General features: G+C 42.9%; 1 protein-coding gene across 2 annotated transcripts; it reads left to right on the top strand.

The window, feature by feature from the left end:
* Nucleotides 1–810: 810 nt before the first annotated feature.
* On the top strand, nucleotides 811–14,511 carry LOC311225658 (uncharacterized protein). 2 transcript variants are annotated; one of them, XM_084311044.1, is made up of 6 exons: nucleotides 811–926; nucleotides 11,489–11,617; nucleotides 11,890–12,083; nucleotides 13,217–13,361; nucleotides 13,485–13,689; nucleotides 13,825–14,511. In XM_084311044.1, the coding sequence occupies exons 2-6, from the start codon at nucleotides 11,513–11,515 to the stop codon at nucleotides 14,130–14,132; spliced, it is 957 nt and encodes a 318-aa protein (XP_084167170.1). In that variant the 5' UTR covers nucleotides 811–926; nucleotides 11,489–11,512; the 3' UTR covers nucleotides 14,133–14,511. The 2 variants fall into 2 exon arrangements, with proteins under 2 accessions (XP_084167170.1, XP_084167169.1); XM_084311043.1 differs by having other exon boundaries at nucleotides 13,214–13,361.
* Nucleotides 14,512–17,180: the final 2,669 nt, after the last annotated feature.

Raw genomic sequence — 17,180 nt, 5'->3', positions numbered from 1 at the left:
CGCCTGCGAACCCCAGCTACTAGGACGGAGAGGCTTAGGCTCAGCTTCTTCCCCCAGGCCATCAGAGCCTTGAACAATGAACATTGAGTGCCACAGAAACTGAACTATCCACACACAAGCACACACGAGCACACACACGACACGCACGCTGTGCACGCTCACACACTAGCAGCCACTTTAACACGAGCGGGCACACTCATGCCGCACACACGCACACTTATGGCCAAGAGGAAAGGCCACTTTAAATTAGTATAACAACAGGAACAGTGTATTGCACTACTAAAGCTACCTAGCATGTCCTATATGCTCTGTAAATACTATGTACAGATACCGAGATGTCACACCATGTTACCTGTTACCTGTTTATTGCACAATGTTGTTTTTTTATTGGATTCTATTATATGTTGTACCACTGTATTTTTATTGGATTCTATTATATGTTGTACCACTGTATTGCACATCGTTGCGGGCAAGACCACCCGCATTTCATTGTATACTTGTATGCCGTGACAATTAAAACTCTTGACTTGACTTGAATCAGAATGGAGTGATTGACAGTGTCGAAGGCCTTTTGTAGGTCCAGCATGACCATGCCGCAGTATTTGCCCGCGTCCACCTCTTGTTTGATGTGGTCGTTCAAATAGAGAATGACCTTTGCCGATGCATAATTGATGTATTTATTTAGCTAATGGAATATTTTCAAATAGCCACATGTGATGTATTTAGTTTATTCATTACTTTGCCATATTCGATCTATAATATATTTCACTTTTTCGGCCCAGATCTGACAAAATAGGCCGATGTGCAGTTCGCGGAGATGTGCGGCCAGGGAGTAGGCTGAGATCCAGGCTGAGATGAGACAAGACTCATGCCGTATATGGAGGCAGAGGACATGGAGGAAGACAAGGCTCTAGGAAGAGAACGGGGTAAATTTGAAGACTCATTTCAACACACACATTAGATTATTATAATTTCTTTTTATCCACTTTTTCTCCCATTTTCAATTTTTCTCCCATCCCAATTTCGTATCATCCAATTCAACCCTCCCCTGTTTCTTGCCTCCCACAAGCCGGCTGCAATGTGGACGAAGGTACAGGTAGTAAAAACAACACAAGCAGTGTAAATAAATAGGTCAATATAATTTACTATCTAACTAACTGAAATATATATTCACAGTGTCACATAAGGTGCAGTATGCATAAGGTAGTGTTATAATTTACTATCTAACTAACTGAAATATACATTATTCACAGTATCACAGTATCCACATAAGGTGCAGTATGCCTAAGGTAGTGTTATTGTCCTCCTTGGGTTCCTATTAGTTCTAGGTCGATGTCTGGCAGCAGTCCCTGCCCACTGTTGTGGAGCCTGATGGCCGCTGGTATGAAGGACTGTCCGAGGCGGTTAGTTGAGTGTTGGGGGGGTATGAGTCTGTGGCTGAACGTGCTTCTCATCTTGACTAGCTCGTCGTAAAGGGGGTGGGAGGGGTTCTCCAGGATGGCAGCCAGCTTCCTTCTCATCCCCCTCTCTGCCGTCACCTCTAGTCTAGGTAGCTTGACTCCCACCACGGAGCTAGCCTTCCTCACCAGCTTGTTGAGCTTGTTGGTGTCCCTTGAGGTGATGTAGCCTCCCCAGCATGCCACAGCATAGAAGAGGATGCTGGCCACTACGTACTGGTAAAATGACTGCAGCAGTCTATTGCACACGTTAAAGGGCCTGAGTCTCCTCAGGAAGAACAGCCTGCTCTGTCCCTTCCTGTAGAGGGCCTCTGTGTTATCTGACCAGTCCAGTTTATTGTTCAGGTGTACCCCAAGGAACTTATGAGTCCACCACCTCCACCTCCTCCCCTCGGATGGTGATGGGAATCGGGGGGGGCCTCTTCTTGCCCCTCCGGAAGTCCACCACCAGCTCCTTGGTCTTACTGGTGTTGAGTTGGAGGTGGTTGCTGTCGCTCCATCCACAAAGCTCTCCACCAGGGCTCTGTACTCCTCCTCATCATCGTCGGTGATGTAGCTTACGATGGAGGAGTTGTCGGAGAACTTCTGCAGGTGGCACCTGCTTGAGTTGCGGCAGAAGTCTGAGGTATGGAGGGTGAAGAGGAAGGGTGACAGCACAGTTCCTTGGGGGGGCGCCAGTGTTGCTCACCAGTACGTCAGACTGACTGTCCTTTAGTCTGACGTACTGCGGTCTCTCAGTGAGGTAGTCCTTGATCCAGGCCACCAAGCCGTGCTCCAGCTGCATCGCAGAGAGCTTCTCCGCTAGCAGTGCCGGCTGGATGTTGTTGAAGGCGCTGGAGAAATCAAAGAACATAATCCTCACTGAACTGCGCGGCTTCTCCAGGTGCGTGTACGCTCTGTGGAGCATATAGATGATGGCGTCCTCCACCCCGATGTTTGCCTGGTATGCAAACTGCAGGGGGTCGAGGGAGTCTTGCACCAGGGGCTTGAGGTGTTACAGGACCAGTCTCTCAAACGTCTTCATAACGTGTGACGTCAGAGCGACTGGCCTGTAGTCGTTGAGGGTGCTTGGTCGTCCCTTCTTGGGCACCGGGACGATGCAGGAGGTCTTCCAGAAGAATTTGCTGACGACACAGTAGTGGTGGGCCTGATCTCTGCAAACGACGACGAGAGGGCCTTCCTGGAAGAGGTCAAGGTCCTGGCGGGATGGTGCCAGGAGAACAGCCTCTCCCTGAACGTCAGCTAAACAAAGGAGATGATTGTGGACTTTAGGAGGTCGGGGGTCAGGGACTACTAGGGGCATTGGTTGAGAGAGTGAACAGTTTTAAGTACCTCGGAGCCCACATATCCGAGGACTTGACATGGACCACACACATTGACAGTGTTGTGAAGAAGGCACGACAACGCCTCTACTTCCTCAGGCGCCTAAGGAAGTTCCAAGTCAGTCAGAAGATCCTTAAGAACTTCTACTCATGTACAATAGAGAGCATCCTGACTGGCAATATCACCTCCTGGTTTGGGAATAGCACAGCACAAGACCGAAGCAGACTACAGAGAGTGGCACGTTCTGCCAAACGCACAATTGGAGGGGGGCTTTCCACTCTCCAGAACATTTACAACAAGCGGTGCAGGGGTAAGGCTAAGAGAATCATCAAGGACTCCAGCCACCCAAACAACTGCCTCTTTGAACTGCTGCGGTCAGGCAAGCGATGGAGTCTCATGGCAAGCACAGAAATACTCAGAAGAAGCTTCTATCCCCAGGCCATCAGGCTGCTCAACGAACAATAACACTATGCAACAACCATCAAATGCACGCAGCACACACATCCACATGCACACACTCACTTTAAACAAACAACACACTGCAGCACCCACTCTCCACACTTTAGAACACCTAAACACACTTTATATTTATTGGTAAAGGATTTGCACTACAACCCATACCTCAGTACACCTTACTGTAAATTGTACCTAAATTGTACATCCCATTTCTGCTTTGCACTATATAGTATTGTATATTAGTATATTGCATAGTATATTGTATATTGTATGGTAACTCAGTTACTTCTATTCTGCATCGAACATTGTACATATGTATATACTGAACACTGACTTCTATTTTTACTTCTATTTTTACATGCTATACTATTTTATTTCATACTTATCTTAGTAACAGTAAGAAGCATTTTGTATAAAAGTATTCTGTACTTCTGTATGACAACTATTAAAGAAACTTGAAACTTGAACTGGGGCACCCTCTCCAGCACATGCTTTGAGCACCCTGGGGTTGGTGTTGTCCGGTCCTCTGGCCTTGTTCACACTAATCTTGGAGAGCTGCCTCCTGACCTGGCTGTTAGTGATGGTCAGGGTTGGGGCTGATGTCTCCATAGGTTTAAGTTTAAGTTTAAGTTGATTTGGATCCCCATTAGCCACAGCAGTGCTGGGGCTATTCTTCCTGGGGTCCATAACACATAAAATACAGTTACAGACTTATACACTCAAAACATTTACATGTCATACAGACAATTAAAACAACAATAAAAACCCTTATACACTCATAACATTTACATGTCATACAGACAATTAAAACAACAATAAAAACCCTTATACACTCACAACATTTACATGTCATACAGACAATTAAAACAACAATAAAAACCCTAATCAAATTCATAATACAATATAAAAATATATACTCCTTATGAATGAATTCATAATGCAATACAATAATACCTACTCATAATTAATTCATAATACAATACAGCATAATATACTATTTAGCTTTTACATACATTATCTATGTTCATATCAGCCAATTATACAATATTTTAATAATATATCCCTATCAGACACATGCCTTTTCATCCATATATACCTATCTCTTTATCAGACACATACATTTTCATTTACGTACACACTATCTATTAGGGAATGTCAATTTCTTTGGTTGAAAATGTTGTTTTACCACGATTTTGAAACGACATTTACTATTCTCCTGCTTAACATGTCTGGGAAGAGAGTTCCATTCTTGCATACTACGGAACATGACAGTTCGCTTCATTGCATTCGACCTCACTTTTGGAAGTGTAAAACCTCGTGCAGAAGCATGTCTGGTGGAATGGTTGTGTCTGTCAAGACTTATTGATAAATTGTTATATAAAATTGAGGGGATCTTTGTAACAAGAATATTCCTAGTGAATACAAGGAGTGAGCAGAGTAATTTATGTTTGACAAGTAACCAAGTTAAACAACTGTGCATCGCTGCAACATTAGTTCTGTACTCACAGCGAAGCGCTATACGTGCTGCTTTGTTTTGTACCATTTGTAATTTTTTCAGTTTATTCGTCGTTACATTCGACCATACTGCAGGACAATAGTCAAGATTTGACAAAACCAGAGCTTGAATGACCTGTTTGATAGAATTTAGTGGTAACAAATGAGCACATCTTTTAACAACAGAAATCCCTCTTCCCATTTTCACTACTATATTGTTTATATGGTGTGACCATGACAATTTACTAATGTTACCCCTAGGAGTTTAGTCTCCTGGACTTGATTAATTACCACATCACTTATCAAAAGTTTCAAGACTGGGTTCGTTCTTAGAGTATGGTTTGAACCGAAAATGATGCTACTTGTCTTTGATATGTTTAGAACTAGTTTGTTATTCTTTATTTATTTATTCCATCACTGATTGCAACTCTGCCTTTAGGACCGTATTTAATTCATTGGCTGTTGAGGCTGATGTGTAAATCGTTGAATCATCCGCATACATAGAAATATAGGACTTATTTAGGACAAGAGGCATGTCATTTGTAAATATGGTGTAGAGCAAAGGCCCAAGGCAACTTCCTTGGGGTACTCCACACCTTACCGTTTTAACTTCTGAGTAACTCCCATTAAAAAAAACTGTTTCCGGTTTGCTAAATAAGTTTGCATCCAAGATAGTGCAGCTAAGGAGAAACCGTAACATTCAAGTTTTTTAAGTAAGAATTTGTGATCTATGATGTCGAATGCTGCAGTAAAATCAAGCAAGACAGCTCCAACCATTTTCTTTTTATCTATCTCTTTCAGCCAATCATCCGTCATTTGGGTTAATGCAGTCGCTGTTGAATGTCCTTCACGATATGCATGTTGAAAATCAGTGGTCAATGTGTTAAAAGAAAAGTAGCTTTTAATCTGTTCACTTACTATTCTTTCCATCAATTTACTTAAAACTGGCAGTAAACTTATACGTAGTGTGCTGTTGGTGTTTGTGGGTGGTGGGCAGTCTGCTGCTGTTGGGAGTGGGGTGCCGGTGCTGATGGGTGTGGGTGGGTGGGTGGGGGGGGGGGGGTGCTTGGTAGGTGTGAACTGGTGCTGGTGTCGATGGGTGGTGGGAGGGGTGTGGTAGAGCCATATGAAATCCGCGTTCACGGAATCGCGGACGGAATCGCGGAATTGACCAATAAAAATGGAATCAACTGCAAAACGTGGAATATTGCAGAATTTTGCCTAATCTGGACTGAAATTCCGTTTTTGGGTGGAGCGTTTGGTGCAAAGCAAACATGACCGGGGAGGCGGGGACGCTAGAGCGGGTTACACACAACACGCAGCAGTGCTCAAGCGTCTGGCTGCTTTGATGTTAACATCGTCAAGAAGCTAAGAAATTCCGCAATAAGCCCTCAATTCAGAGCAGAACAGTATCCGAATTAGTGGTCTGCAAGGGCCTTGAAATAAACCAAAAGTTGTCCGCGCGCGCGGATCAAAACATGTCAGCGCGCGCGGACCAACTGGACCTCGGTGTCTGTATTCGACAAAACATGTCGGCGCGCGCAGACCAACTGGACCTCGGTGTCTGTATTCGAAAAAACATGTCGTCGCGCGCAGACCAACTGGACCTCGGTGTCTGTATTCGAAAAAACATGTTGGCGCGCGCGGACCCAACTGGACCTCGGTGTCTCGTATTCGACAGGCTTTTGTCCCAATCGGCGCACCAACTGGCCCTCTCTCGCGGACCAACTAGGTGAATGAATGAATGAATGAATGAATGAATGAATGAATGATGAATGAATGAAAACTTTATTTAACAGATTGCAGAATGGGTACAATACAGTACGGCTCAATACATACAATTGTTAAGGGGATGCAGACCTGAGAAAGACGTTTGTCTTGTTTCCATCAGGGTCCCCCACTTTCAATTCATATAGACATATATGACATACATGACATACAGATAGTCAGTACTGCTACATCTATACATTTATGACATACCAGATTTGCAAATACAGTACTGTTTGTGATACAGAAGGAGTCAAGAAAAGGGAGTATATACATTTGACGTAGAAACTGTACATTGGAGGAGGTTGGGTGGGGGGGGTTGGGTACATTGGGATATTGACAACCATACTGGGTAATTTACATTGGAGGTGGTTGGGGGGGGGGGCGGGGGGCACACTGTATAAACAAGTAACACTGTACATTGAGGGGGGGGGGGAGGAGACACTGTACAAACAAACACAATTGTACATTGAACTATTGACAAAACCATACTAGGTAAATGACTGTACATTGGAGGGGGTTGGGTTAGGATATTTACAGGGGCCAGTGTTGAATTGCAGTCTCCCGTAGGTGTCCCTTGAGAGAGGTTTTGAAAGTGGGTAGTGATCCACATTCCTTTACAGCTTTGGGTAGGGCGTTCCACATTGATGTGGCATAATTGCGAAACGTGTTTAGTCCCTTATTTGAGCCGAATCTGGGTTTAACATGATTTGTGGAGCTCCCTCTGGTGTTGTGATCGTGGTATTCACTGACCTTTGGGAAGTATTTTGACATGTACATGGGTACCTTGGTCGTGTAGTGTATCTTGTAGACCAGGCCCATTGCAAGTTGTTGTACTCTGTCGTCTACTCTAAGCCATCCTAGGTTGTCAAAGTGGGCAGGGGTGAGGTGGGTTCTAGGAGTAAGGTCAAGCAGTAGTCTGACCAGTTTGTTTTGAGATGTTTGTAATTTTGTTTTTAGCGCCTTTGAGGTGCTTTGGTACCATGAGGTGCAAGCATAGTCGTAGTACCCCTGAATGAGTGCTCCTGCCAGAGTCTTCAGGGTGTTCTTGTTTACCAGAGAGGAGATCCGGTACAAGAATCGAGTTCGTTGGTTGACTTTTTTTATTACATTGGATGCCATTTTGTCACAGGAGAGATTAGCCTCTAGGATGGAACCCAGGTAGGTAATTTCATCTTTCCTTGTGACAATATTGTCACCCACTGTAACTGAGAAGCCGTCGGTCTTGCTGAGTTTGTTATTTGAACCGAAGAGAATGGACTCTGTTTTGCCCATGTGTAATGATAGTTTGTTATCAGCGAGCCATATGCAGATTCTGCCTAGTTCCGAGCTGAGGGTTTTTTCAACCTGTAACTTGTTCTTGTCAGAGACCAGCAGGGCTGAGTCGTCCGCAAACAGGAACAAGTTGCAGTCACAAGCTGACGACATGTCATTTGCATAAATTAGGAACAGTAGCGGTCCTAGTATGCTTCCTTGTGGAACACCACAGCTCACTGTGAGGGGGGGGGATAGGGTACCGTTTACCTCCACCATCTGTTCCCTCCCCTCAAGGTAGGATTGCATCCAGCTCACTGATAGACTATCAAAACCAATTGCTTTTAGCTTGTCAATCAGAATGGAGTGATTGACCGTGTCAAAGGCCTTTTGTAGGTCCAGCATGACCATGCCGCAGTATTTGCCTGCGTCCACCTCTTGTTTGATGTGGTCATTCAAATAGAGAAGGCATGTGTCAGTGGAGTGGGATGTTCTGAAGCCAGATTGGAATTCGTAGATTAGATTTTTTTCCGCTAGGTACTTTTCGACCTGTTCGTAGACTATTTTTTCCATGACTTTCGAGGTGGAGGTGAGAATAGAAACAGGGCGGTAGTTGCCTGGGTCTAATTTGCTGCCCTTTTTGTGCAGAGGGGTCACCCTCGCAATTTTGAAGTCCTTGGGGACGTGTCCCTGTTTTATGGAGAGGTTTATTATGTGTGTGATGATTGGTGTGATGGCGGCTGCTGAGTCTCTGAGGAATTTGGAGGGGATGTTGTCATGGCCAGTGGCCTTGTTAGGTTGGAGGGCGCTCAGTTTATTGAGTACCTCATCTGTTGTTACCATTTCCAGCTTGAAGTCGTCCTTGCGGACCCCTAGGTTTTTGTAGTAAGCTACTATGTGTTCTACCCCATAAAGCCCTGAGTGGGAGGGTAGTTTGTTTACCAGTGTTGTGGCTATGTTTGTGAAGAAAATGTTTAAGTAATTGGCTACATCCAGCTTGTCTGTGATGAGCGTGTTGTCCGTTTTTATGTTTATGTTTGAGAATCTGGTTTTAAGTTTTTTACTGCATCCTAGTTGATTATTGAGTAATTTCCAAAGTTCACGTGGTTTGTTTTTGTTTTCCTCAGTTTTGTCATTGATGAAATTCTTTTTTGCAGTTTTGATCATGGAGTTTACGTCGTTTCTTAGTCTGTTTCTTTCTAGTTTGAGTTCAGTCACGTGGGCTTGGAGTTCACTGCTCGTGCTTTTAGTAAGCTTTGACTGACTTTTACGAAACTCAGAGCATTTTTTGTCTCTGGTTTTCATAGCGGCCAGTATTTCGGAGTGCATCCATGGCTCAGCGCGATTTTTTACCCTGGTGGTTCTTAGGGGGGCCATGTCGTTTAGTATTGCTGAGAATTTGGTTTTGAAACCAAGCCATGTTTCGTCAACCAGTGTACCATTGAGTTCATCTGACCAGTCCAGACTCTCCAGTTCAAGGTTGAAGGCCTCGCTAGAGTAGGTTTTGAGGTCTCTAGATGTGACTGTTTTGTGGCAGCCAGCCTTTTGTTTTAGTTTTTTTCGGGTACAGAATATCATATAATGATCACTTAACCCACATGCTATAACCCCTTTATTTGAGATCTTGGACTTGTCGGAGGTCAGAATGAGGTCAATGGTAGTCTGCAGGATAACTGGATAGGCGGTGTCCTGTATAAGTCAGGCTTTGGATAGGCGGTGTCTTGTATTAGTCAGGCTTTTGTCCCAAACGGCGCCTCATACGTGGGAGGCTCACGCTAGGCCCGACGCCTGTTGCTTAATAACAGCGGAACAGTGCAAAAATGCTTCCGCTTTCGTCACCGCACGCCACTACGGTAATGCGCCTTTCATTTTCCTTCGCCCAGGTGCGTGCACCGGCGGCGTGCTCGCTCAGGTGCGTGCGCCGGCGTGCTCGCGAGGTGCCCGCGCATGCGCATGAGATCCCACCTTGGTTCGACACATATAACACATTATTGGTTCAATTTGGTTACATATTAACACGCTTTGGCGCTTTGGTTCAATTTGGTTAATCACCATACACGTGATGGACGCAGCAGGCGATCACTCCTATTGTTATTCAGCTGCGCCGAGGTACATGATTGATTGATTGATTGATTGATTGAGCAACATGAGCTAACTGCTGAGCTAACATGGAGCTAACACGCAGCTAACTACTGAGCTAACTGCTGAGCTAACATGAGCTAACTGCTGAGCTAACATGGAGCTAACATGCAGCTAACTGTACATGATTGATTGATTGATTGATTGATTGAACATGGAGCTAACATGAAGCTAACTACTGAGCTAACATGAGCTAACTGCTGAGCTCCCAGTCCCTCCACTCTGCAGTAAACAGACATCACTGATATAGAGTGTCTGGTCAGTAACATGGGTCTAGAACCCACCTCACCCCTGCCCACTTTGACAACCTAGGATGGCTTAGAGTAGACGACAGAGGCGTAGTACATTTTCCTTTTTGAAAATCATCTGACATGAAGATGGAACACATTTTTGTTGTTAATATTATTTCATACAAGACATTCTTTGTAAAATGTGTCATAATGACTGTAGCATTTGTGTATGTAACGTACACTGTAAAAAATTAATGTTTTTTCACAGGAAATTCACTTATTTTACAGATTACTTTTGTTTTTCTACTTTAAGTGTAAATGCCATACAAATATAGTAAATTCCCTTTTATCAAAATATTAACCATTAAATAAAGGTTGTAATTCCTTCATAGTTAAATACAGTAGAGGTTGCATACTTCATTATCTAAAGATGGTAAGTTAGAGTGTTGTGTTTACTCATAGTTAAAGACTGTAGAGGTTGAGTACTTCATTATCTAAACATGGTAAGTTAGTTAGAGTGTTGTGTTCAGTCAGACAGTAGACAAGTAGAGGTTGAGTACTTTATTATCTAAACATGGTGAGTTAGTGTGTTGTGTTCATTCATAGTTAAAGACAGCCGAGGTTGAGTAGTTTCTTCTGATATTCCATAGTAAATTACACGTTAACGTTACAATGTTGCGTTGTGTTCACTCATAGTTAAAGACAGTTGTGTTCACTCATAGTTAAAGACAGCCGAGGTTCCAAGTGATTCGTTGCAATGTACGCGGAAATGCCATAGCATTTGTCTAAGCGGCGTGAAAAGAAAGGCGCTTTACCGTAGTGGCGTGCGGTGACGAAAGCTGAAGCATTTTTGCACTGTTCCGCTGTTATTAAGCAACACGCGCCCCCGACACTTCCTGATTCTACTGCGCAGGCGCACCAACCGACCTGTAGGAGTCGCTGTCCACAACGCCCGATCCCCACCCATCGACCAGCTAAACTGAAAGCAATGTGGAGCGCTGGGCTCGAACAGGCAAGCCCAGCGTCTCCGTCATTCGTGGCGAGCGCCTTGCCCACTACGCCACGTAGCCGCCCGGAAGCCACACTGTCTTTTAACCGTGCGCGTTTGTTTTGTTTTCAGTTATATTGAGTCACTTTTTGGGTTTTATTTTGTAGCACTTATCCTGTGTTTAAGTTCCAGTTTAAACACAGAGGTTACAGTATGCTTATATTTGTCCACATTGCAAGTAAGAATAAAAACTCTCAAAAGTCTTTTTCTGGTCTGCATCCTCTTAGCAGTTTTGTATTGAGCCGTATTGTACCCATTCATTCTGCAATCTGTTAATAAAGTTTTCAATCAATTTAATTACATTTTATCTTTACCTTAAGACTGGTCCTACCTATGGCAGGAAGATGATGACTGGCTATCTTGCAGCCGCGGGAGCCTGTGCATCAGAGGGTCGTGTGGGACATGCGTTGCGCAACATTCATCCACCATATCATCGGGAACGATGCAGGGTAGGTTTTTTTTTATCAAATGTATAGCCTAATTATTATATTTTTCCCACATTTGAGAGCTAGTTGGAGGAACTTTTAAAAAGGAATTTTTTTGCTAGGATGTTATTATGTGGTTGCTAGGCTGACAGGTGGTTTCTATAGGGTTTTTTCTATATAGTTGCTACAGGTGGTTACACCTAGACAAGCAGCCCCACTTCATGCTTTAGCTGTTTTCTCAACTTTGAACTTTGAGTATGGTTTGAGTATGCTGTTCTTTTTTGTCTGTCTTTAAGGGAGCCAGGAATCTCAATCCAGTTCCATATACTGCAGCCTATGTGGGTCACAAGATCCACATGGACCAAAATGAGAAACTGGTGATGTTTGGCGTGACCCATGTGCTGGCGATTGATGGCTTCTCCAGCAAAATTGTTGGACGATCCACTATGCCTGTTAAAAACAACCTTACCATATACACTGACGTTTACAGGTAATGAACAGGTCATTTAAAACCAGAGGTGCGTTCCTCATATCAACTCTGATTGCACGCACGCTAATGACGCCACGTGCACGCACGTTCCCGCGCATGCGCATAAATGTTCCCTCGCTTAAGCACAGACTAAAGACAGTGCCTAATTGCCTCTACGAATGGAATGTAACACATTTCATTCACAAGTTAGGTGTGAATTAGGGATGTCCGATATTATCGGCCGATATCGGCATTAAAATGTGATATCGGTATCTGTTTTCAAAAAAATATATATATATATATATATTTTTTTTTACATTTCTATAAGCTTTATTTACCCAGGCAAGCAAGTAAGAACAAATTCTGATTTTATTTATTGTCAAAAGTATGCATAATGTTGTGTTAATTCCACAACAAGAGATATGTAATGTTAATTACCTGAAATTATTCCATTTTTGGGGGGGGGGGGGGGGGGGGAAACCCTGCATACATCGGTATCGGTTGATATCGGTATCGGAAATTAAGAGTTGGACAATATCGGTATCGGTAAAAAAGCCAACATCGAGCATCCCTAGTGTGAATGTATCTGAGAACGTATTTAACACACCTGACGACCGGCGCTATTGATATGCAAAGTAGCCAAGGTGGGTACTTATAGCGAGTTGGCGAGTGCAGCGTATTCCTGTGTGCATGCACGTGCCGTGCAAATCCGTGCATGCGCTTTTGCTCAAATCTTTGGGTGCACAGAGTGCAACCCCGTCCCATGAAGAACGCATCCCTGTTTAAAACACCTTTGTCCCTGACTCCCTGTACCCAAAACACCAAAGTATACTCTTGTCTGAATAACTCTGTCCACCTTGTGGAAATTATCCACAAAGGCCAAACGGCTCGTTTAAAGGCACAGTTTCTGAATTTGGCTGTGTGCATTTCTCTGTGGACTGAGCGTTTTGATACTTTCACAGTATTTATATGGCACCACCTACTACCTACCTAGACCTGCTTTATAATAATACCCAAAAAAAGGATATCTCCCTTCCTACAATATGTCCCCTTTCACAGCAAGTGAAAACTCGGATCTCCTCACTACCTGACACCACAAGAGCCACTATAATTTGTTTCCAACTTGCCAATGTTATTCTGTTTTCTTGCAGAAGTGCGGTAATGGAGCATGGCATATGGGACCAGGTCAGAGTGGACCATGGGAAAGAGTTTTATTTAACTCTTTACATGCAGGAGAAGTTGGCCAGCCACCGGCACAACACAGAGAGGCCACCATATAGGCAAACACCATCAACAAAGGTGCGTAAGAAATTAGAACAAGACTTAATACTACAATACAATATATATATATATATATATATATACAATATAGTTAATCTGGAAAAATATTCTGAAAATGTCTTCTATATTTTACAATAACAGAATCACACCATTGAACGGATCTGGCCAGAGATCAACAACAGGGTTAACTACCCATTGAAAGTGGCTTTGGTCCATCTGGTGGATCAGGAGGAGCTGGATATGGAGGCCAGCCTGACAAAATTCTGCGTGTCAAACCTGACATGCCAGTTGGCCAAGCTCGGAGTTGATCGTGTGGTTCAAGCATGGAATGCACACAGGATTCCAGGTTTGTGTTATAGTTTGTCTCTCAAGCAAAGGTGTGATATAGTCTGATTTCTGATACATTTGATTTAAACAAGAAAACCGTTGTTTAACCTTCATAGTTAGAGCAATGGATAATTTTTTGCTCAACTTATTTTAGGAAAGGGGATCCCCAGGTACTTGGCCGGAGAGGGATGCCCAAAACGAGTGTCCACAGACCTTTTGCCAGATGCATCAGTGGCTGCAGACTGGTATGAGCAAGAGGTTGGATCGCTGACACGGGTTTCTCACTTCGGCACCAACCCTTTTCAGAGTTCACAGGACCAGGAAGCTGCACAGAGAGAATTTGCTCTGCAGTACCCTGATGTGACCATACTGTTGGACAATGCTGTAAACAATCAGCCAGAGCCGTTTAAATCTGGGCTCAAAAGCCTGATTGACATTACAAGGAGACATTCTCAGCATTGAGAGCCTATTTCAGGGGTGGCCAACCAGTCAGAGACTAAGAGCCACAAAAATTACTGTGGTACCACAAAGAGCCACACCATATACCAGCGTTTCTCAACCTTTTTTTTCAGTCACGGCACCCTTCATGTGTTTATAGGTCTCACCCTCTGGCCTCTGAAGTTGCTAATGTCTTTTTTATTTGGGCCTCACAGGGTTAAAAGTACCCTGTGAGACCCACGGTTGCAAAATTACAAAATCACTTTTAGCCATTTAAAAAAATTATGTTTATAGGGCGGTCAGGTGGCGTAGCGGAGATTGTGCTTGTCACCAACGCAGGAGATGCTGGGTTTGAGCCCAGCTCTCGGCGTTGCTACCAGCTTGGCTGGTCGTTCATACTAATACAATTAGCAGTATTAGGGGGTGGGAAGCTGGTGGGTGGGAATCTGGCGTTGTGGACAGCGACGCCTACATGTCAGGTATCGGCGCTTGCTCAGCGGGGGCAGGACTTGGTGGAGATAGCATGCCCTCCCACGCGTTACACTTCACCAATGAGAGTCCTCGCTGCCAAGTGAAAAGACGTCACTGGCAGTTGCCACACGTATCGGAGGAAGCGCGCGGTCAGCTTCGGGACGCCCTTGTACCGACTCGTAGGAGAACATGCATACAGCAGCCAGGTAGGGGGGGGGGAATTGGCATGACTAAATTGGGACGGGGAGAAAAACAGAAAATTGGAGAGAGAAATAAAAAAATAAAAATTTAAAAAAAGTGTTTATTTAAAAAATGTTAAGCACATGTAGGCCTATAGTGAATTGGTCCTGTTGTTCAGCCTCACAATGCTATTTGATAGTAAATGTGTTTCATATGTCCCACCCTCTGGCCTCTGAAGTTGCTAATGTCTTTTTAATTTGGGCCTCACAGGGTTAACCTCTTAAGCCCGAGATATACAGTAAAAGTGTATATTTTCAGCATGACGTTTGTTTACCAATTATTTTAACTGTTATTAGTGAAATATAAGATTATAGAAATCTCAGGGCATTGAGTCGGAAACCGGCGCATATTGACAGGAGGAAGTGGCACAGCCAAAAGTAAGTGTAGTCTTTTGAAGGAAGAGACTCAGGGCTTTCGAATTTCGAAAAACTACCCTACCCAGCTCACACCAGCCCCTGTCAATCATCTGACTTACTTTTTTATTTCTCTTATTTTTGGGGATTATCTCCCACAAACTTGAACGTTATTGCCATAAGACAGAACGCAGTTAGTTTCTCTACCTTTTTGTGAACGTCTTGCAAAAAACGGTGTTGCAATACGATGAAAAATGGTGGAGAAATTTACATTATAAAAAAGATGGCAGAATTCAGTACTGTATCTACAAAACCTTCTGTTTAATAATCTTCCCTTTATTCATTTGCTTAGATTTTTCAGGTCTGGTCAATTTTAGCATGGTGTTATTCACAGTCAAAGATAAAAAAAAATTAAATAGAATTGATATTCTCCTTTGGTTCATTACAATTTACTCAAGCCTAGTAACAGACACACTATTTCTGACACTGATCTATTATGTCCCTAGATTCAGATCCCAAGAACATGCCAATGGACCATTTAAAAAAAAAAAAAAAATTGTAAATGTTTATTCTATGTCCTTATGAATGACGTGAAAAAAAAATTATTATTATTTTCTATTTTTTTATGGATGGAAGAGCTGCGAGCCGCGGGTTGGCCACCCCTGGCCTATTTCAAGGATGGCACAAAAAGTCACAGACTTATTTCCACTGTGGTCCTTGGTCTCAGCAGCACATACATAAACATGTATTACACATAATATCATCAGCCTACAGTATATTGCTAAAAGTAAAATACAACATTATTAATAAAATATGTACAGACACACTAAAACTACACTACATTAAAACTAGAACCTTCCTTAGTTACTCTGGGACATTTTCTAGGAGCCATTTCCTAACGTTCACCGTGAAACTATACAAGTTAGTATAGAATTAGAAACTGGCCCCTGTAAATATCCTAACACAACCCCCTCCAATGTACAGTAAATGTCCTAACCCAGTAATACACAAGACCCTCTTCTTGGACCAAGTAAGGTTGTCGATAATCCAATGTACAGTTACCCCCCCCCGCCCAACCACCTCCAATGTACAGTTACCCCACCCCACCTACCCAACCCACCCCACCTCCTCCAATGTAGTTTCTTCGTCAAATGTATATACTCTTTTTTTTTTTTTTTTTTTTAAACTCTTTTTGTATCACAAACGGTACTGTATTTGTAAATCTGGTATGTCATAAATGTATAGATGTAGCAGTACTGTCTATGTTAGGGATGGGCGTGAGTAATCGATTACTCGTAGCTATGAGAAAAATCGATCTTAAATTAATAATTTTTATGGAAAAAGAAAATATTAAAAAAATATATTTTTATATATTTGTTTCACATGTATGTGTAAGATTATAACTGTTTGTTGGTTTCCTTAAACATATACGTGAATGAACAAAATTAGGTAAAAAAGAAAAGATTAAATTTATATTTTTTTTGTTTTTTCGAGTAATACACGATCACTCGAGTATAGCATGCGATCAATCGATCTGGATTTTTCTTTAAAATGCCCATCCCTACTATCTATGTCATATATGTTATGATTAATTGAAAATGGGGGACCCTGATGTAAACAAGACGAAAGTCTTTCTCTGGTCTGCATCCCCTTAACAATTGTGTGTATTGAGCTGTACTGTATTGTACCCATTCTGCAATCTGTTAATAAAATGTTCAATCTATCAGGTTCAAGCTTTGTTTGGTGGTCAAAGGCAACTCATTCCACTCCTGTGTGTTTCCACCTCATGGCTATCAATATTTCTTGGCTGCTGTAACGCCTGCCAGAATGATTCTTTTTTTGCTGTATGGAGGCCGGCAGTATACATATAATTTAGGAGCAGTGTTGCTGCTGCAAGTGGAATTGTCAGGTTACATGTTTGAAAGTATGGTTGTTATCCAGCATACAGCCCTCTCAACATGTCCCTTGCAGTAGTTCTATCTATTACTTAATTTCACAATTTTCTTAT

Source organism: Notolepis coatsorum (assembly GCF_963971535.1).
Source record: "Notolepis coatsorum genome assembly, chromosome: 3".
NCBI lineage: Eukaryota > Metazoa > Chordata > Actinopteri > Aulopiformes > Paralepididae > Notolepis > Notolepis coatsorum.
The sequence above is the reverse complement of the archived record's forward strand: the minus strand, read 5'-3'. Positions and strand labels throughout refer to the sequence as shown.

Excerpts from the sequence above, each read along its gene's own strand:
- LOC311225658 (XM_084311043.1), top strand. The coding sequence starts at position 11,513 with ATGATGACTGGCTATCTTGCAGCCGCGGGAGCCTGTGCATCAGAGGGT. Across the intron at positions 13,362-13,484 it reads GGCAAACACCATCAACAAAG|AATCACACCATTGAACGGAT; the intron begins GTGCGTAAGAAA and ends TTACAATAACAG. Across the intron at positions 13,690-13,824 it reads GAATGCACACAGGATTCCAG|GAAAGGGGATCCCCAGGTAC; the intron begins GTTTGTGTTATA and ends AACTTATTTTAG.